At 40.1% G+C, this 21,637-nt stretch overlaps 1 protein-coding gene across 6 annotated transcripts in view; it reads left to right on the top strand.

Annotated features, from left to right (window-relative positions):
* Positions 1-21,637, top strand: part of TFDP2 (transcription factor Dp-2) — a 192,385-nt gene that overhangs the window by 102,755 nt on the left and 67,993 nt on the right. For 2 of the 6 annotated variants that reach the window (XM_043873638.1, XM_043873635.1), the window contains exon 1: positions 15,923-16,004. The exons of 2 other annotated variants lie outside the window; for them this stretch is intronic. Coding sequence is in view for 2 of the 4 variants with exons in the window: in XM_043873630.1 (XP_043729565.1) it covers positions 20,201-20,287 (87 nt within the window). In the remaining 2 variants the exon portion in view is untranslated. Of the gene's footprint in view, positions 1-15,552; positions 15,650-15,922; positions 16,005-20,185; positions 20,288-21,637 lie in introns of those variants that run through there. 2 more of the 6 variants (XM_043873634.1, XM_043873630.1) reach the window with 2 other exon arrangements.

Below are 21,637 nucleotides of genomic sequence, written 5' to 3'. Positions count from 1 at the left end.
TCACTCAGTTGTGTCCGACTCTTTTCTACCCCGTGGACTGCAGCACATTAGGCTTCCCTGTCCTTCACTATCTCCCAGAGTTTGCTCTAACTCATGTCCACTGAGTCGGTGATGCCATCCAACCATCTCATCCTCTGTCGTTCCCTTCTCCTCCTGTCCTCAGTTTTCCCCAGCATCAAGGTCCTTTCCAGTGAGTCAGCTCTTCGAATCAGGCAGCCAAAGTATTGGAGCTTCAGCTTCAGCATCAGTCCTTCCAAGAATATTCAGGGTTGATTTCCTTTAGGATTAACTGGTTTAATCTCCTTGCTGTCCAAGGGACTCTAGAGTCTTCTTGAGCACCAGAGTTCAAAAGCATCAGTTCTTCGGCTCTCAGCCTTCTTTATGGTCCAACTCTCACATCCATACATGACTACTAGAAAAACCACGTAAAAAGCTTAAAGACAACATCTTCCTCTATCAAATTAACAAAGACTTTCTAGAATTATGACCTGTGTTGGCAAAGGTAAGAAAAGTTTGTATCTTCATTTCATATCCACTTTTTATTCTATTTATTCTTATCTTTTTATCTAAGACTGAATTAACACAGGCACTCTGGGGAGCAAACTGGTAATGATGTTGTTCAGCCGCTCAGTTGTGTCCAACTCTTCACAACTCCATGGTAATAATACCTATCAAACCCCTTGCAGTAATATACATTCCTTGACCGAGTGCAAACCCTTCTGACATTTTGTCACTAGAAAAGAGTAAGAGACTTGAGTGCAGAGGTAATTCTTTCATGAGTTTATTATGGCAAAAATAAAGAGACTGTGTAAATATCCATTTATAAGGAAATAAAGTATGATGCATCCACTCAGTGGAGTATTATGCATTCATGATTGTTTTTAGAGAATATTTATCAAGGTCTGATAACTTTCTTTTTCTGTTTTAGTTTTCTGGTCAGAATGGCATTCATGATCCTGATTTTTTTTTTTTTTTTTTAGTATATATTAGAGTAAAAAACATTTAATGATGGTTGTATTATTTTATAGATGAGGAAACAGGGACTTGAAAATATTCAATGAGATGCCCAAGTCTTATGGCTAGTAAGTGACTAAAGTTAGAGCTTTTTCAGTGAAGTATAGTTGTTAATACAGTGTTATTTTAGTTTCAGGTATGCTACCTAGTGATCTGACATTTACATATACTAAGAAATTATCGCCATGATAAGTCTAGTAACCATCTGTCCCCATACAAAGTCACTGCAATATTAGTGACCACATACGTTGTGCTGTCTGTTACATCCCTGTGGTTTGTTTATGTTATAACCAGAGGTTTTGTAACTCCTAATCTCTTTCACCTATTTCATCCCCTCTCCTTTATGGCAACTACCTGTTTGTTCTCTACATCTATGAGTGTGTGTTCAGTTGTGTTTCTCTGTTTTGATTTTTGGATTCCACGTGGCTCTAATTTTTTCTCCATGTTCTTTGCTTTTAGCCCCAAATAAGAAAATAAGAAGTGGGTTCCTTCTACTGTTTCGTGTAAATAACCAAAATTAGCAAATTTCCCCGCAGACACTCCCTTATGTGTATTTTACTTGTCTTCCTCAGTTTCAATTTATTGACTTTACTTTTTTTAAAAAGCTGATTTTTAAAAAAAAATATTTATTTATTTTTAGCCGTGCTGCGTCTTCCTTCCTGCCTTCCTTCCTTTTCTTTAGTTGCAGTGAGTGTGGGCTACTCTCTAGTTGAGGTCTGTGGATTTCTTGTTGCAGCGGCTGCTCTTATTGCGGGACACGGGCTTCAGGGCACACGGCTGCAGTCGTTGTAGTGTGTGTGCTTAGTAGTTGTGGTGCTTAGGCTTAGTTGCTCCACAGCATGTGGGATCTTCCCAGACCAGGGATCGAACTCTTGTCTCCTGCATTGGCAGGTGGATCCTTTACCACTGAGCTACCTGGGAAGCCCAGTTTACTGGCTTTACTTACAGTTATGGGTATTATATGAACCTTTTCACAATTCTATTCTTCTACATAAATTTCTCTTTTCCCTGCTTTTACCATGGTCGACACCTCCCCATCTTCCAGGTGGCAGCTAAATAGCTCTCCCCTCAGAGAAATCTTCCTGACCACCTGTTTTATCTGAAAGAGCATACCTGTCATACCCCTTCCCCTCTCTAACGCCCACTAGCTTCTTTCCTAGCCGTGAATACAGTTGATATTTTCGTATGTGTTGCTGGTTTCCTCCATCAGACAATGTCTTCCTGAGGCTGGGGATTGTTTTTCCCTTCACCAGTGTATTTTTAGGCTGGCACATTTTAAACAGTAAGTATGTGTAGGTTAAATGAGGAAACTTAATTTTTACAGCTGTAAACAGCTCTTTAAGAATTTGTCATGTACTTTAATTGAGTTTAACTTAGATTATACAGATGCTATTTTTATAACACGTGTTTAATTCATCTTATCTATATTGGTCTTGATAGTTTAATGTATTTTATGTAGGAATTTGGGCTTCCCAGGTGGCGCTAGTGGTAAAGAACCCGCCTGACAACACCGGATGACATGTAAGAGATGCCTGTTCGATCCCTGGGTCAAGAAGATCCCCTGCAGGAGGGCATGGCAACCCACTCCGGTATTCTTGCCTGGGGAATCCTTTGGACAGAGGAGCCTGGCAGGCTACAGTCCACGGGGTCACAAAGAGTCGAACACAACTGAAGTGACTTAGCATGCACAGCATGCATGTAGCAATTTAGAGGAGAAAAGTTAAGTTAGAGAGGAGAAAAGCTCTTACAGTAGAGGTGGAAGTATTGAGCCGGCTGCTCAGAAGTGGATAGACTTTGAAGAGGTTAAAGAAGAAGGAAAGACATTTTGGACAAGACTCTTGTATACTTTTTAAATACACTATATATATGTGTGTGTATTTAGCAAAGTTTTAGGTTCACAGGAAAATTGAGCAAACAGTACAGCTACTTCCCATATATTTTTTGTTCCCACTTGTACATATGTTGTTTTTTCTTTTTTTTCCCCAGTTTTAAAAATTGTAGTAAAATACATGTCACATAATATCCACGGTCTTAACCATTTTTAAGTATGCAGTTCAGTGGTACTGAACATACTCATAATGTGCAACCATCATTCCATACATCCCCATAACTCTTTTCTTTTTCATCATGTAAAATTGAACCTTTTAAACAATACTTCTATACCTTTTAAGCAATACCTCCCAATTTCTTCTCCCTAGTCCCTGGTTCAGTTCAGTTCAGTTCACTTGCTCAGTTGTGTCCGACTCTTTGCGACCCCATGGACTGCAGCACACCAGGCCTCCCTGTCCATCACCAACTCCCGGAGTTTACTCAAACTAATGCCCATCGAGTCGGTGATGCCATCCAACCATCTCATCCTCTGTCATCCCCTTCTCCTCCTGCCTTCAGTCTTGCCCAGCATCAGGGTCTTTTCCAATGAGTCAGTTCTTTGCATCAGGTGGCAAAAGTATTGGAGCTTCAGCATCAGTCCTTCCAATGAACACCCAGGACTGATCTCCTTTAGGATGGACTGGTTGGATCTCCTTGCTGTCCAAAGTAAGACTCCAAAGTCTCGAGTCCCTGGTAACCACCATTTGTTTTCTGTCTCTATGGTATTGATTACTTTTAAGTCCCTATATAAGTTGAATCATACAGTATTTGTCTTTTTGCAACTGGCTTATTTCACTTAGTACCTTCATGGTTGATCCATGTTATAGCATATGGCAGAATTTCCTTCCTTTTTAAGGCTGAATACTATTCCACTGTATGTTTATATTACATTTTGCTTATCATTCATCTGTCAGTGGGCAAATGGGATGCTTTCATTTTTTAACTATGGTGGGTAGTGCTGCCATGAACATGGGAGTGCATTTATCTCTTTAAAAGCCTACTTTTAATTAAGTATGTCTATCAGTTGAATTGACCCAGCAGAATCGTGATAATTATATTTTTCATATTTTGGACAGTCAGCATTCTGCTATATCTATAGCAGTTGCACCATTTTACTTTCCCACCAATAGTATACAAGCATTCCTGTTTCTTTACATTTTCACTAACACTTGTTTTCTGGGGTGTTTTAATAGTGACCCATCCTAATGAGTGTGAGGTCTTACCTCATTGTAATTTTGATTTGTATTTCCATGATGATTAGCAGTGTGGAACATATTTTCATGTGGATATTGGCTATTTGTAGAAACATCTTTTAAAGACCTTTGCCCATTTTTTAATCTGAATGTTTGTTTCCTCTTGTTCTTGTTGAGTTTTAGACTTCTTCATATATTCTGGATATTAACCCCTTGTGAGATGTGTGATTTGTATGTGACAATCCACTTTTTACTTGATGCTTTCAAGATCCTCTCTTTGTTGAAAGATCAAGTTTGATTATGATGCATCTCTTTCAAGTACATTTTATTTGGGGCTTGTTCAGCTTCTTGGATGTTCATATTCATGTCTTTTATTAAATTTGGAAAATTTTCAGCCACTGTTTCTTCAAATACTCACTTTTCCTTTTCTGTCTTCTCCTTCTGGAAATTTGACAGTGAACATGGTTGGTCTGCTTCATGGTTTCCCACAGGTCCGTTAGGCTCTGTTCATCTTTCTTCATGTTTTTTTTTTCTTTCAGTTCCACAAGCTTAATAATTTCCATTGTCCTGTCTTCATGTTTGCCGATTCTTTCTTCATTTAATTTATTTTGTTTTTCAGCTCCAGAGTTTTTTTTTTTTTCAATTTCTTTTTAGGTTTTTCTCTCTGTTTATTGATATTTTCATTTTATTCATGTATCATTTTCCTGACTTTCTCTACATCTTCCTTTAGTTCTTTGAGCATCTTTCAGACAGTTGTTTTAATGTCTATCTAATCTATCTACCATCAGAACTTTTTCAGGGACAGTTTCTGCTGATTTTTTTTTCCCTTGAATTGGCCATAATTTCCTGTTCTTTGTATGTCTTGTGATTGTTCATTGAAAACTGGGCGTTTAGATCTAATAATGCAGTAACTCTGGAAATCAGAATTTCACTCTTCCCCGGGGTTTGCTGTTTGTCTTGTTCATTAGAAAGAAAAAAAAAAAAGAATTGCTGTGGGCTGTCACTGTACCAAAGATGAGCCTGAGGTGTAGACTTAAGGTCTTCTCAGGTCTTTTCTGAGCCTTTCCCTGGGTGTGTGCGGTCACTTTCTAATTTTCCCCATAGAAGCTCTTGTTTTTTAATGTCCAGCTCTGGGAAGGGGAAAAAGAGAAAAAATGAAGGAGGGAGGGAGGGAGGGAAGGACACCAGTCCTTTAAATCCCCTGGAAGTCACTTCAGCCAGAGGGGGAGGAGTTGGAACAACTGAGGGAGGTGCACCAGGGATGCACCCACTTCTTTGCACCTCTGTGGGCTGGAAGCAGCAGTCCGCGGTCAGGACACAGATGCCTGGTACTTGGAACCGGGTCCTCTTTGCCCACCTGGTTCCCACGTGCTGCGTGCAGGCTGCTCCAGGACCACGTGCTCAGCTGCCTGCCACGTGGCAGGGACGGGGGAGGGGGAGCTCCGCGTGCACCACCGTCTCAGTGGGCCAGAATTAGCTGCAGTTTACCATGCAGACCTTCCCCTGGAAGTCACAAGACTTCATTAGTCCGGAGTTTCAAAATAGTTGCCTGAGACAGACTGTGCCCCTGCAGTTGTCACTCAGGTGAGCAGAGATTCCTGCTGCTTCCTGTTCTGCCATCTCCCTAGAATCCTCTTTGCTACATGCGTGTTTAGGACAGGACTTCAGGAGTATCTCTGGCATGTTTGGGAAACCATTACAGAAGACAGTCAGTGGGTGGTAATTAGTATTGGAAAGTTATCAGTCATAAGAATTCATCTGAAATCTAATCAAGACTCTGGAATTCAGGCAATAGCAGATGAAATTTCTTCTGCTGTCAGTGGCGTTCTTTTAACAGATGGGAAGCTACTGAAGGTGTCTGATCAGTAAAGGACACTTGTCCACTCGTTTATTTAATAGATACTATTTGAGTACACACTGTGTGCAGTATAGTTTTCTGGACAGAAAGGGTGCAGAGATGGAAGGTGAGCCAAAAACCTGTCGTAGAAGAATTCACATGCTATCAGAAGTGATAGACATGTAAGTTACAAAGGAATGTGATAGATGTTACAATAAATGTATGTCCACAGTGTTGTGGAAACTTAAAATAAGGCCAAGTCACCTTCAGGGAATTGGGAGTATCTTAATGGAAGAGGCAGCATTTTATGGTTTGTGGGGAGGAGTACTGGTTTAGCAGGTGAAGAATATTGAGGGTTTAACAGTAAGGTCATGGTCTGTTCAGGGAATGGTAACTAATTTATGCCTCTGGAGTTCTGGGAAATAGACCTTGAAAAGCAACTTGGGATCCCATCATTAAGGACCTAATGTGATCTGTTTGATGAGGAAACCATGAAAGATGTATAGGCAGGGGACTGAAGTGATTTTATTTTTTTTCTCATTTAGAATAGTTTATGTGGCCTTAATATATGACATGAAGAACAATATCTAGATTTTAGTAAGCCTTCTGATTACGTCTACTCATTGAATTTATATCTTTAGTTAATATCCATAGTCATTAACTGTGTGGACTTTGAGAGTTAAGAACTGGCTTAGAGTCACAGTAGTACCACTTTGTAGCATTTATTCAAGTGTTTGATGTGGTGTGTGTGGCAGTCCCTCAGTCGTGGCTGACTCTCGGCAACCCCGTGGACTCTAGCCCACCAGGCTCCTCTTCATGCAATTCTCTAGGCAGGAATACTGGAGCCAGTGGCCATTTCCTTCCCAAGAGGACATGGTAAACCTCCCTTTTCTCATCTGGATAATGGGGCTTCTTAATAGTTTCTGGGCCCTGTTGACTGGGGGCAAGTAATGAAGTTTCTATTGGGTGGGGAAGAAGGCAAATGAAACTTGACACCAGATGGACTATAGTACTCTAAGGACTGAGTGAAGGTAGGTTTTGAGGTAGATTTGAGAGATGGCCATAAAAAAGGTATAAATTTAACTTACAAGAGGTAATTAGTTCTAAATAGACTTTTGTGTGCTTTGCATCAAGATCTGGAGAAGAGAGCCATTGAAGGTGTTTAAGCAGGAATCCATTTGATCCTGTTTTTCCAAATGGCTTAAGTTGTATCCCAATATAATTATTAATAGTGTCTCCCCTTTAACGCTCAATGGTTTACCCAGTTTGGACAATAAATTATGTGGCCAGTCACTTTCTAAAGCAAAGATATAGTAAGAACAAAGGGCCATGATTGAGCCATGTAGAATACAAGTAATGAGAAAAAGCAAAGAAACCAACCTCTAGTTGAAGTGAAACAGAAGAAATAGTCTTTAAAAACCCAAGAGAGAATGGTTTTAATGGTATTAACGAGTTGAGATTTGTGAGATCAGCACGGTCAAATTAGCAAGGTTATGGACCATAAGCATACATTAATTTATCAAGGTAGAGCTCCTTGTCTACTCTTGATAGTGCAGTTTCTTTTGGGCAGCTGGAGGGAAGTCAAATTAGTTTGTTTCTTTGAGGATAAGGGCCGAGTCTTTCTTTTTTATATCCTTAGTGCCTAGCTCAGTAGTTGTTATGTAGGAAATACTTGGTGCATTTTTTAAGAATTGAAATATAATTAATAGTTTGTAAAAACGTGAGATAGTAGCTATAGATACTACACTTAAAAGCAATTCAGTCAAATGGAAAGGAGGATGTTTTTAGTTTGGCAGCAGTTAGAAAGGAAAGATCTCTTCATCTTACACGTTAAGATGAACTCGGTGAAGAGAGAAAATTAAACTTTCTGAAAGGGGAAGGAAGTTTGAAACCTAAAGTTTCTGCTGCTTAGAAAAGAATCTATTGTGAAGTGAACAGTGTGGCCTTACAGAGGTAAAGATAATACCCCCTCCCCCGCCCCCAACCCCACCTTCTGCCCAGCACTGCCCAACTTTTGAAGATTTATGAATACGGTCATTGGAGTCAGAAAATCTAGAGCTAAATCTTGACTTTACCTTTTACTAGATTAGTGGCAAGTCATTCTAGTCTATATTCTATCACTCTATTCTGTATTCTCCTATATTTAAATGTCTTAGAGATTTAGTTTATTTTTTAATTGAAATTTAATTAAATGAGACACTAGAGTAAAATTTTTTTAATGTCTTGCTAACTTTTTTTATTTTTTAAACCCAGAAATTCTTGGCCCTAAGCTAATACTTATAATGATGTTGACTTTTTTCTTCAAAAAAAAAAAAAAGCTTAACAGATAATGTATGCGTGTGTGTGTGTGTGCTCAGTCGCTTTAGTCATGTCCAACTCTTTGCCACCCCATGGACTACAGCCTTCCAGGCTTTTCTGCCCATGGGATTTTGCAGGCAGGAACACTGGAGTGGGTAGCCATTCCCTTTTCCGGGGGATCTTCCTGACCCAGGGATGGAACCTAATCTCCTGTATTTCCTGCACTGTGGGCAGATTCTTTACCCCTGAGCCTCTGGGGAAGCCCTGACAATGTATGCACCGGACCAAAATTCAAGTGGTAAAATGGGGCATACTCAGCTAGAGATTTTAGTGTCATCTGTGAGATTCTGATCTCTTCCTCATCTCCCCAACTATTACACTTTACAAGATAATGTCCTTCTGGCCACAGTTGATTACCCCAGCACATCATTGCTTTGACAACATTTCGCTAAGACAAGGACCTGACCGAGTTCAGCCAATGAGTGACTTCCTGATATGTTAGGGCTCAGGCTGAGAGAAGGTTAATGGAATCTATAAGATACAAACTAGTGATACATCAGTAGCCATGTTTCCCACCAGCTGGAGAATGCAGATCTATAGTGAAAGACAATCATGCTGACATGAGAGAAAATCAGAGGGAAAAGGAAGGAGTGGGTCAGACACAGTCCTAGCACCCTTCGAGCTCCTGAGAGCCTCTGCTTTCTTGGCCCTCCTAGTTTGATTCTGTTACTCTTTCTTGCATTCACTGAGCAAGGTGAGGCAATGGGTTACGGTTCAGGTCAGACTAGCTTGAAAGGAGTTTATCTTGTAATTCAGCTAACACCTGAATTTCGATGAAATATTCTGACTCCAATGCTCATGTTTTCTCCCCTGCAACACATTCTTTCTCTAGGGCTAAAATCTTAGGTCTGAAGTTCTGTTCCTTCCTAACTTGTGGGCTTTCTAGGTGGTGCAGTAGTGAAGTATTGAAGCCTGCAAATGCAGGAGACACAAGAGACTCAGGTTCAATCCCTAGGTCAGGAAGGATCCCCTGGAGATGGAAATAGCAATGCACTCCAATATTCTTGCTTGGAGAATCCCATAGACAGAGGAGCCTGGCAGGCTGTAGTTCATGGGGTCGCAAAGAGTCGGACATGACTGAACGCACACTCTTTCCCCCACCACCACCACACCACCCCCAGTCTGTTCTAACTCCTTTGGTTTCTTCCCATTCCATAGATCCTTCTCCAAGGTACTGGCAAATGCCTCCCTCATCCTGGAAAGCCTTCGCCTTTATTCTTTCAGTTCAGTTCAGTCGCTCAGTCATGTCCGACTCTTTGCGACCCCATGAATCGCAGCACGCCAGGCCTCCCTGTCCATCACCAACTCCCGGAGTTTACTCAAACTCATGTCCATCAAGTCAGTGATGCCATCCAACCATCTCATCCTCTGTTGTCCCCTTCTCCTCCTGCCCCCAACCCCTCCCAGCATCAGGGTCTTTTCCAATGGGTCAGCTCTTCGCATCAGGTTGCCAAAGTATTGGAGTTTCAGCTTTAGCATCAGTCCTTCCAATGAACACCCAGGACTGATCTTTAGGATGGACTGATTGGATCTCCTTGCAGTCCAAGGGACTCTCAAGAGTCTTCTCCAACACCACAGTTCAAAAGCATTAGTTCTTCAGCGCTCAGCTTTCTTCACTGTCAAACTCTCTCATCCATACATGATCACTGGGAAAACCATAGCCTTGACTAGACGGACATTTGTTGGCAAAGTAAGGTCTCTGCTTTTAAATATGCTATCTAGGTTGGTCATAACTTTCCTTCCAAGGAGCAAGCATCTTTTAATTTCATTGCTGCAGTCACCATCTGCAGTGATTTTTGGAGCCCCCCAAAATAAAGTCTGACACTGTTTCCACTGTCTCCCTATCTATTTCCCATGAAGTGATGGGACCAGATGCCATGATCTTAGTTTTCTGAATGTTGAGCTTTAAGCCAACTTTTTCACTCTCCTCCTTCACTTTCATCAAGAGGCTTTTTAGTTCCTCTTCACTTTCTGCCATAAGGGTGGTGTCATCTGCATATCTGAGGTTATTGATATTTCTCCCGGCAATCTTGATTCCAGCTTGTGCTTCTTCCAGCCCAGCATTTCTCATGATGTACTCTGCATATAAGTTAAATAAGCAGGGTGACAATATACAGCCTTGACGTACTCCTTTTCCTGTTTGGAACCAGTCTGTTGTTCCATGTCGAGTTCTAACTTGCTTCCTGACCTGCATACAGGTTTCTCAAGAGGCAGGTCAGATGGTCTGGTATTCCCATCTCTTTCAGAATTTTCCACAGTTTATTGTGATCGACACAGTCAAAGGCTTTGGCATAGTCAATAAAGCAGAAATAGATGTTTTTCTGGAACTCTCTTGCTTTTTCTGTGATCCAGTGGATGTTGGCAATTTGATCTCTGGTTCCTCTGCCTTTTCTAAAACCAGCTTGAACATCTGGAAGTTCACGGTTCACATATTGCTGAATGAAGCCTGGCTTCAAATCCCTTATGATTACACAGTGGAAGTGAGAACAAATTTAAGGGACTAGATCTGATAGACTGAGTGCCTGATGAACTATGGATGGAAGTTCATGACATTGTGAGGAGACAGGGATTAAGACCATCCCCAAGGAAAAGAAATGCAAAAAAGCAAAATGGCTGTCTGAGGAGGCCTTACAAATAGCTGTGAAAAGAAGAGAAGCGAAAAGCAAAGGAGAAAAGGAAAGATATTCCCATTTGAATGCAGAGTTCCAAAGAATAGCAAGGAGAGATAAAAAAAAGCCTTCCTCAGTGATCAATGCGAAGAAACAGAGGAAAGCAACAGAATGGGAAAGACTAGAGATCTCTTCAAGAAAGTTAGAGATACCAAGGGAATATTTCATGCAAAGATGGGTTCGATAAAGGACAGAAATGTTATGGACCTAACAGAAGCAGGAGATATTAAGAAGAGGTGGCAAGAATACACAGAAGAACTGTACAAAAAAGATCTTCACGACCCAGATAATCATAATGGTGTGATCACTCACCTAGAGCCAGACATCCTGGAATGTGAAGTCAAGTGGGCCTTAGAAAGCATCACTCCGAACGAAGCTAGTGGAGGTGATGGAATTCCAGTTGAGGTATTTCAAATCCTGAAAGATGATGCTGTGAAAGTGCTGCACTCAATATGCCAGCAGATTTGGAAAACTCAGCAGTGGCCACAGGACTGGAAAAGGTCAGTTTTCATTCCAATCCCAAAGAAAGGCAATGCCAAAGAATGCTCAAACTACCGCACTTTATTCTTTGGGCTCCATTAGTTCAGTTGTGACTAAAGCATGCAGAAGGATTTTGGTAGAAGTTTAGAAAGGTCATAGATTGTGGCCAGACTGAGGAAAATTTAGACAGCAGTCTTAAGTCATTTGCTATTATCGTATTCCTAGACCAGAGATGTTTAATAGAACTTTCTGTGATGATGGAAATGTTCTGTGTCTGCAAGCTGTTATCCACATGTTGAGGACTTAACATATGTCTAGTGCAACTGGGAAATTGAATTTTTAATTTTATTTAGCTGTAGTCAGTTTAAATTTAAATAGCCATCCAAAGCTAAGGCTGGGGCCTCCCTGGTGGCTCAGTGGTGAAGAATCTGCCTGCAATGCGGGAGATCTGGGCTTTTCCCTGGGTTGAGAAGATCCCCTGAAGGAGGGCATGGCAACCCATTCCAATATCATTGGACACAGCTAAAGTGACTTAGCTCACATGCACAAATGAGGCTAAGACTACCAATGTTAACAGTGTAGCTCTAGCCATCAGGAAGTCACCAAAATATATAGTTTTTATTTACTTTGTTTTTAAATCAGGGAAGTGATGTGTGTTTTATAAAAAAGAGAACTGTGGAAAGAGTGTGGGCCTTTGGATGGTAAGGAAGAGGCAAGAATGGAAAATCACTTTCTATCATGTGCTTGTAACAAGGATGGGGAACGTAGGTGGGTGAGCTGCTTTGGGACAGCAGAGGTGGAGTTCAGTCCTGTAGAAGTTGCATTGACATTGTGGGACATTTAGACAGAAATGTCCAATAGGCAACTACAAATAAGAGTTGAGAGCAGAGACTAAGATTAGACGTGTGCATGTTTGTAGTCATCTACCTAAAGGTAATAAAGCCGTAGAAATGGGTTATATCCTCCAAAGAGGGAATGGAAACCTTGGATAAAGGAGCATCAAGGGCAGAGGCTTGAAAAATGTTTACATTTAAAAGGTAGAAAGAGGGAGAAGAGGTGCAAAAGTCAAGTTACTATGTGATGTTTGTAAGAAACCAGCAGTTAGCCTTGCAAGTCATAGCAGGAACCCTTTGCTTTAGGCATAGCCCTCTTCAGGGAGATTAGACATTTTACTTGAAAATGCAAATAAGTATATCCCTCATGATATGGATCTGGTGGAGAGTTGTAATAAGCAGGCATGGGGCAAGTAAAAACTACCAATGTGCTATCACAGTGTCGTTTCTGCCTGTAGAGTCATACATGTACCTGTAAAATATGATTAATCTTTGGTCAGGTTGCCAATAAACATAGCAGAGCTTAGTCCAAGTAAATCAGCTTATAAACCTGGGGAAGAGAATGCCTCGAGTCCTTTAATGTTTGCTAGATAATCAGTGTGTATAATCAGTATTATAAATAATATTATGCATAAGTGTATTTTCTTCTCTCTCTCCTTCCTCCCTCCCTTTTTTCCTTTTCTTCCTTTCCTCCCTTCTTTCCTCTCACCCTCTCTCCTTCCTCTCTTCCTTCCTTGTTCCTTTCTCCCATGCTATGTGGCTCATAGGATCTTAGTTCCTTGACCAAGAATCAAGCCCTAATCACTGGCCTGACAGGGAATTGCCTTAAATGGATTTTCCATCTAAGATTAAGGAGAAACTGTTTGGGAGAACCTACACTGGATGCGTTTTACTCTGCAAATGGGAAGACTCATGAACTTCCCCGCAGTGTGTCACATGCTCATGAAGGTATACCAAAGGAAGTGCTCAAGCTGCCTTCTTAGGAGGGCTTGGGAGTGGATTGAAGGATAGTGTGAGTGAAGGATTTGGGAGTTCAAAGAAGGCACTCGCAAGGAGGGCAGATAAGGGGAGGAAATTTGGAAGAATAGAGGTAGGCCTAAGATCAGAGCTCTGGAGCAGACAGTGGGGGGTAGGTCAGTTTGCTACTTAGCTCATTGCCTGATACAAGGAAAGTTGAATGGTAGTCAGGGAGAAGCAACGTTGCGCCTGCAGGACCAATGGAATCCTACTTTGCCTCCATCTTTTTTTTTTTTTTAAGTTTTATTTATTTATTTTTTGGCTGTGCTGGGTCTTCGTTGCTTTGTAAGGGCTTTCTCTACTTGCGGGGAGTGGGATCTACTCTGTTGTGTGTGGGCTTTTCATTACGGTGGCTTCTCGTGTTACAGAGCATGGGCTCTAGGGGCATGCGGGCTTCAGTAGTTGTGCTGCACAGGCTTAGTTGCTCTTAGGTGCATGTGGGATCTTCCTGGCAAGGGAATGGAACCGGTGTCCCTTGTATTGCAAGGCAGATTCTTAACCCCAGGACCACGAGGGAAGCCTTGACTCCATGTTATTTTATTGATTACTTGACCTCAGTCATCACAGCATCTTCCTGACCTCAAGTTACTGTTAATTTATTGTACTAACTATTCCGGATAGAATATTTGAACATGTAAATCACTGTCTAGTCCTAGGGATCCTAGAAGTAGGATCCATGTACCTGAGTACTAGAAAGTTTAATTTCGTTTTGCTTTAAGACTGTAACAAAGTAGGTGTGACCTTTTCTAGCCCCAGAATATCCTGGCCTTGGGTGACATGGGATATCACTTTGGGCTGACCTCGTAGGTCAGAGGTATGTGCTTATTTATTGTGTTGTTTCTGGTAAGGCAATCAAGAACAGTGAGAAGCAGGGATAGGAAGACTGTCTTCAAATGTGGGTTATTTTCAAATGTGGGTGTATAAACAGAGGTATTCATACTAGATTTTAGTACACAAAACTGATTGGGTGCTGTGTAATTTTCAGGTTTCTTGTTTTGTTTTTTGTTTTTTTTGTTTTTTTTAAATTCAAAATGCCCCTGAGAAATGATGGTCTACAAAAACTTAGTGTTTAGAATTTTAACTGATTCCTTTACTCAAATATTACAGTGACCTCATACCTGTTACTGAAAACAGATTTAGAATCTAAAAAGCTACAGGCCCATAGAGGTGTATTTTTCAGTTTTAAGCTAATAAGTATTTGCAGTTCAATTTAATTTACATTGTGCTGTATCTTTTTGACATATCTCTGTGTGTGAGATGTGGTACATACATAATCCATTTATAAAGAAAAATTTGACTAAGAAAAAGCTCTGTTGGAATTTTTTATTCTGTATGTTTATTTGAGTGTCTAACAGTCTCTGTCTTAGCCACTGGGGATATAGCAATGAAGCAAGCAGAAGATCCTTGCCCTCTGGAGTAAGCTATACTTTCAAGGGAGAATATTTCCCATTAGGTGGTACCTAATCAAAGGAAGAAGGGTACCTTAGTCATCTAAGAGTTGTACTTTCAGGGACCTGAGATATAAGCAAACGCACTGGAGACAGGGGTTTATTACATTTGACTTTTGTTTGTTGTGTTCCCTGCTGTATCCCAGAGCCCAAAATAGTGCTTGGCTCATATGTCTGTTGATCAGAAGTGTTTATTGTTTTGAATTTGTATAATCAGAGACATGAACTTTAATAAATGATTTTGCACCTAGCTAGTTGAAAAGTTTATAATCTTTACCTTTTTATATTTGGTGCCTACTTTTTGTTTCTCTTGGTATCCTCCTGGCAGGATGCAGGAGCTCCTTATTAATATTAATAATTAGTCATATGGTAATCTGATACGGCAAAGGTTAGATTTGGAAAGGAATTTAAGAGGTCATCTTTTGTTCAGCTCCCTGCCTAGGAAAAAACAGTAAAATAATTAGGTATGTATTTTTAATTAATCATTTAAAAAACTAGGACAACATAATTGGGTTCTCTCTTGGGAAAGTAGTGAAAGGTACTTAACCCTAGATATAAAGGTACTAACCTGAAAAAATTAGAACTTCTAATTGTGTGGGAAAGTGAAAAAAAAAAACGAGCACTATTAAGCTGCTCTTTGTTGATATCAGAAATGGGCCTGTCATTCATTTTGGCATTGAAGCATAGCCTCCTATCTCAGGGGGCAGAACCAGGACTTTTTTTTTTTTTTCCCTCCCAGAGGAGCTGGACAGTTATTATAGGCTGAAAAGGCTGACCAGTTTTTCAAGAGTTTCTCCTCCCCCCGCCCACCCCACAAACTCATGGTGCTTCTGCTCTGCCTTCAAGATGCACTAAAATCTTCTCCTTTGTGACTGCTTCGGAGCCAGCAAATACCCTGACATGTATAATTCGAAATATGCAGAGTTCATGAGTAAGTTCCATCCTGTTTTTTGGCCAGTTAAAATGCAAGTGATTTTTAGAAAAGCGTTAGGATCGAGTCAGGCGTTGTGTTGTTTCACCACTTTTATTTTAAGGCTGTTTCTGAAAGGCTTTAATATGACTGTGTTTCTTTTTAAGTGTTTTTGTGGCGTTAGACAGGACTCCTCTTTTAAAAGCCAGGAACCAATTTTCTTGAGCATCTCTTTAGTTTTACTGAGAAGTGTGTTAAATTGAGCGTCTCTGAGCTCGATTGCTCATGTCTGACACAGTCTCAAGTTTCCTCTGAATGGTAACAAAGACTAGAGTGTTGTTGGTACTGCAGTGAGAGGCATGCTTCTTTAGACCAGGTAAGAGAGATCATTTTGTTTCTTACTGCTGGGTGCGTTTTTACAGCGTTTATTTTATGTTCTTCAACAGCAGCAATGTTAAATTGATAAATAGTCAGGAGCACGCAGATTTCAAGACGTCCTTGCTTGTTGCAGACAGGAAAACTACAGGGTATGGGGGTTGGGGTGGGCAGGGGGGGAGGGGTAGAGTAAGCTTAGTTCATCACTCAATTACTTATATAAATCAATTAAAATGTAGAAATAATTCTGGAGCTCCATTTTCTCTGTTCAAGAACCAAAGAAGCAATTAAAGAAAGAAATCCTTTTAAAGGCACTTCGTGGTTCTTACTTGTGACTGCAATTCAGAAGGGAGTTTTTACTTTCATTTCTTTCCAGTGGTTAATAAAATCAGCTTTGCCTCTTACCATACAATTTTTTTTTTCTCATTTATGAAAACTTTGAAATTGTCAAGAGTAAAATCCGCTTCCTCAGGATCTTTGGAATAAACCCGACACTTAAGAAAAATATTTCAGCTTTTATAGCTGTTTCATTCCCTTTTTTCCTAGTTCATTTTTCTTAAAAGTATTTGTGCTTTGAAAATGTCAGCTGTATTCTAATGAAGCTCAGGCATTGTTTGCTCATAAAGGGGCTGGTGCATTCCACTGCTTTATGGTTTATTACCAGGCACAGTGTGAGAGTGTGGGTGGCACCATTTGGTGTCTGCCTCTTGGTAGGGACTGCCATTATGTCAGCATTGGATTGGCAAGGGAAATACAGCGTGCAAGATCCTATATGAAGCTGGATCCTGTGAAGAAAATTTTAGCCATAAACAGTCCTGCCTGAGCCCAGAATGTGTGACAGCTTGATCTCTTCAAGTGTACTCTTGAAGCCTGCATTTCAGTTACAATGAGTATTCCCCCAGTCACATCTCTGGTTTTGTGGTATATGTAACATTTACTTGTTCTTTGAACTTCAGTAAAGTGAATGTTTCTAGATAAAGACATTTTAAATGGACACGGTATACTTTTCAATAATACATTTACTTAAAAAAAAGTTTGAAGGAGCTTAGTGTTGGGGGGTGGCGGGTGGAGAGGGAGAGGAGGTCAGGCAGAGGCTTTCTTTCAGTTTGGAAAGCACTGATGAAGAAAAAAAGCAACAGATGTTTCTTCTGTTACAATTGAGGTTGTTTCATTCAAAATTCACAGTAGCTGGAATGGGGAGGGGCGGTCATAAATCTGACTTAATCAGTGAATAAAGAAAAAATAGTCTTTCAAAATCTATTCTTTTATATTGAGATTTGAGAAACAGTACAGAGTAACATATTCCAAGTAACATACTTTTTGAAGAGGTGGGTTTTTTTTAATTAAAAATAATTTATGTGTCATTAGTGGAAATGTGAGAAAGTTAGTGATAGAGGAAATGATCATTAAACCATATATAACATGATGGAAAAAACTAAGCCATTATAAAATATATAAGGAATACTCAGGTGGCAAAAGTTTGTGATTGCACAGTAGGTATTAAGGCTCAAAATGAAATTGCAGCGTGAGACATCATTTACATTTGGAGAGAGATTATTTTATCTTCAGTGAGAAGCATGAGACTTATTCCTAAAGATCTTTGAATAAGAAATGTGGGAGAAATATTTTGAGTTTAATTGAAATGATGTGTTGTAGTTTCCCTCTTTAAAAAAAAAAGGATAGTAAGCTTAGAGCAAGTAAGCTCGTGGAAAGAGGAGAATGTTTATCTGCTGAAAAGGGTAAGAAGGAAGAAGAGCTTGGAAGCGATATGCATGAAATGAAAGCAGTCAAAAAACTGGCTTTTCACTTGGTAAAGTTCATAATGAGTAAAGTAAAAATGTCTCCTTTTACAAGTAACACATAGAGAGGCTCTGTGCTCCCATATAGTATGTGTTTATATATATTACGATTTTATGCCTCTCTTAAAGTTAGCTCTTAGGAAACCAGTGCTGAGCACCAGATACTTCTGATTAGGCACTTACTAAAATGTAGCCCCCACCCTGCACCATGAAGTTAGTAATATATGCTAGCCAGAAAATTCTTTGAACCGTAGTTCCAAATTTGCATATGGAGCAAATGTTAAACGGTTTTCTAAATGTTTAGCTGCTCTAAGGAGAGGCCTGGGAAAGATAGCAACGTTAAAGGAGATTATTAAAAATTTCTCTTGCTCCTGGCTGTGATCTCTGGGCTTCCCAGATTTTCTTTGCTTCATGTAATGACAACAGAATTCAGAGATTTTGAAACTTTTCAGACCATTTTTGGAATTAAGATTAAGGGTTTAAAGAATAGCAGTATGTAGCAGTTGAATTGTTTTTCTCTAAGATAACTAACTTACAGGAGCTTAAAATGGATTTACCAAGTCATAGGTTTGATTAGAGTAAGAATCTTTATCATTTTGACCAAAGAATGTATATAGTTTTAATGGACTAGAGAGCCCTAGAAAAAAAAAAAGAAAAAAGAAAGCTGACCTCACATGTGATACATAACTTTGACAGCATCATGGCTTATAGTTATCAAAAATATGTCACTTATGATTATAAATGTAGGTATGACAGTACATTACCACATCAGCAACAGCAGTGCAGAAGTCATTAAGACTGTTAAGCCTTCAATTTAAGAATAGCATACTGAATGAAGACTTCTGGAGTGAAATACCTGTGGTTCCTGCCTTCTATGTAAACTCTTTCCTGTTCATTTCTCTCCAATTCCGAAGACCCAGAGAGTGGCTGATTTAGATGTTCTCTTGGCTTTGCGTATTTTTATGCTATTAGAAACCATTCATGGTGACCTAGAACTCTCTCATCTCTGGTGTGCAAGTCATAGGGAAGATTTGCCGGATGCCTATGTTTTTCTGAAAAGAAAACCTTTTTACATGTTTGTTAAGGAGCAGGTACAAGTGCAGTGCTTTAAGTGTCTGAAGAGCTAACTCTGTTTTGCAAGTGGCTACAGGAACCTATGGTGTAATAACATTCTTTCTTTCTACCAAGTTTTAAGCAACCAGTTTTCAAGTGAACTTTTGGTTCTTGACTCTGAAGCCGGAGATCATCAGCCGGGGGCTTTGTTTTTGGCACTTGGCTCTCTGTTGCACAGTTTGGCAGCTCTCTTGGCAATTTCTCTGACAGAGAAATGAAGAGACTTCTAACTGAGCACTTACTGTGTGCCAAGTGGACCCAGTAGAACTTATTTTTAAAAAGTTTGCAGAATCTTTTCATGGGTAAGATTTTAATAGAAAAGAGTTTGTTGATACTGATGTCTAAGATTTTGTGCTCTTGACAGTATGGTTTAAATGTAGCTTCAGTGATAGTCTCAAGTGAAACATAGTATTGAAATAAGACTATTGATAACAATGCAGTTTTGAATGAGTTAACAGAGTAGCATATGGAATATAATAATCCTGGTTTTTATTTGCTAAGGAAAAGAACTGCTTTGAAATTCTAATTCATGGGTGGTCTTTGGTCTTTTTGAGTTTGTTTCCTAAAGTTTTAAATTTGTTTTAGGAATGCAACTTTTAAACTGAATCTGTCTGTAGCCTTTGGTACCTTTTGTAAATATTAGAAAAAGAGCTTCTCTTGAAAATGTGAAAGTGTTAGTCACTTAGTTGTGTGTGACTCCTTCTGACTGCACAGACTATAGCTCCCCAGGCTCCTGTGTCCATGGGATTCTCCAGGCAAGAATACTGGAGTGAGTAGCCATTCCCTTCTCCAGGGGATCTTCCTGACCCACACATCGAACCCAGGTCTCCTGCGTGGCAGGCAGATTCTTTACCATCTGATTGATTTATTTGTAACAGGGTCTGGGGCAAGTTAGCGTCTCAGAGGGGTTATGGGCTTCTTCGTGAGAGCGATTCCCACTTGAGTGCCCTTGGGTGTCCTGACGCTCAGCGGGCCTGATCTTGTGGTTGCACCAGCTCTGTCGATCTACTCCAGCCATTCAGTGGCTGCTGGTCCAAGATAAAATATGCTGCTTTCCGTCACTCTCTTTTCTAGACAACAGACAGCATCTCTGTGCCATCTGGTGGGTCTGTTGGCTTTGGTGAGGTGCTAAAAGTGGTGGCTGAAAATAGGCTAAACTCTGAAAGGATATAACATGGAAGAACTGGAGACAATAAATAATAATAATTAATAATAAATAAGGATCACTTGGCCCCTTCTCTTTTTAAGACGGAAACGGGACATGAGTGGAGTAGAGTCTACTTAGATGGCATCACTTCCTGAATTTGAACGCGGAGAAAACGGGTACTTGTGGCAGTTTGTCCCAGTCTTCCTTGATCCTCAGACATCTGAGGTACTTATTTAAAATACTCACTGCCGCCTGGTTTTTGATCCTTTAGGTGTCTAGTGGAGCCCAGAAACGTATTTTGATGAAGAGGGACACTACCCTCTTCCACAGTTGTCACCCTCTTTGCGTCCTAGGACCAGGTGGGAAGAGTTACTGGGAAGGCTTGGAAGAACCGAGTCGTTTGAGGCCATATGGTAAACTTAATTATTAATCAGAAGATTAAATGTCCAATGCTTGGAAATCCTAATTAAGGAGGTGGAAGGGGAAATCAAGAGTTAAAAGTTGTCCTTGTCTCAGCAAGGTAAACAGAAAAAGGACAAAGGGAAATATTTTAACTAAAGATAAAGAAGCCATTGAAAAACAGTAGGTTCCAGCCTCTAGAAGAGCTGAATGTTTTTGGATGGACACTGAAAAGGAAAAGTCCTACAAAAGGAAACCAGGGAGAATGGATGATATGATTTCTAAGATCTTTTAGCTTTGACATTTGATGAACTAAACGAAAATGATTATAATATTCCTGATACCAGAGCTTGAATTAGCAGTCCATTTAAGAAATTAGTAGGCCCTCTTTAAATTCGGACATGTGAGGAGAAGGAGAAAGAAATGTTTTTCTCCTTTCAGATTGAAGAATCCAGGGTATTTATGGTTATGGATACCAGGAAAAGGGAGAGCTAGCTAATGGTTTTAAAAGGTGTCCTCCAAGTAAAAATGCTTATCAAAGCCGAGAGAAAAGACTGGATCCTCCAGGCCAAGGAAGGACTGACATAAAAGATTTATTGGCCCATTGGGAGTAGGCTCTGAGGGTGTAGAGTTGGTTTTTTTGGGGGTGGGGGTTATGGTCACTTCAAGGATCCTCTCTGGTTCCTTGGAAAGATTCTGGATAGGTGGTCCTTTGCGTGGGGGGGCGGAATCCTAGAAGTCTTGTTTTTTGACAGCTGCAAAAACATTCCGACTCTGGCTTCCATGCCTGTGATACATAAGAATGTGCATTTCACTTCTTCTGTCTTCATTTATGCTCTAAGGATGCTTGATTTCCATTTTGGAACCACATACACTTAAGGTCATTTTAACCATAACTTTGGAGATCTTATGAACTTTTCTATTTCTCAGCCTTACCAATTATAGTGATACCATGGTCACCCATGTTACAAAGTGTAGTAATGGTGTTGAATTTAATCTTAGCAACTTTGGTGAACATGATTGAGTACGGGTGCAACAGTATAGAACACAGCAGTGTTACGGGGCACATACAGGTAATGCCCAGTAAATAGCTAAACTCTAAATAGAAAGAAAACTTAAAAAAAAAAAGAGTTAACAAATGAGGTCAGAGTGACTGCAGGTTTATTTACCTTCAGT

Source organism: Cervus elaphus, chromosome 19 (assembly GCF_910594005.1).
Source record: "Cervus elaphus chromosome 19, mCerEla1.1, whole genome shotgun sequence".
In the NCBI taxonomy this organism is placed as follows: Eukaryota; Metazoa; Chordata; class Mammalia; order Artiodactyla; family Cervidae; genus Cervus; species Cervus elaphus.
The sequence above is the reverse complement of the archived record's forward strand: the minus strand, read 5'-3'. Positions and strand labels throughout refer to the sequence as shown.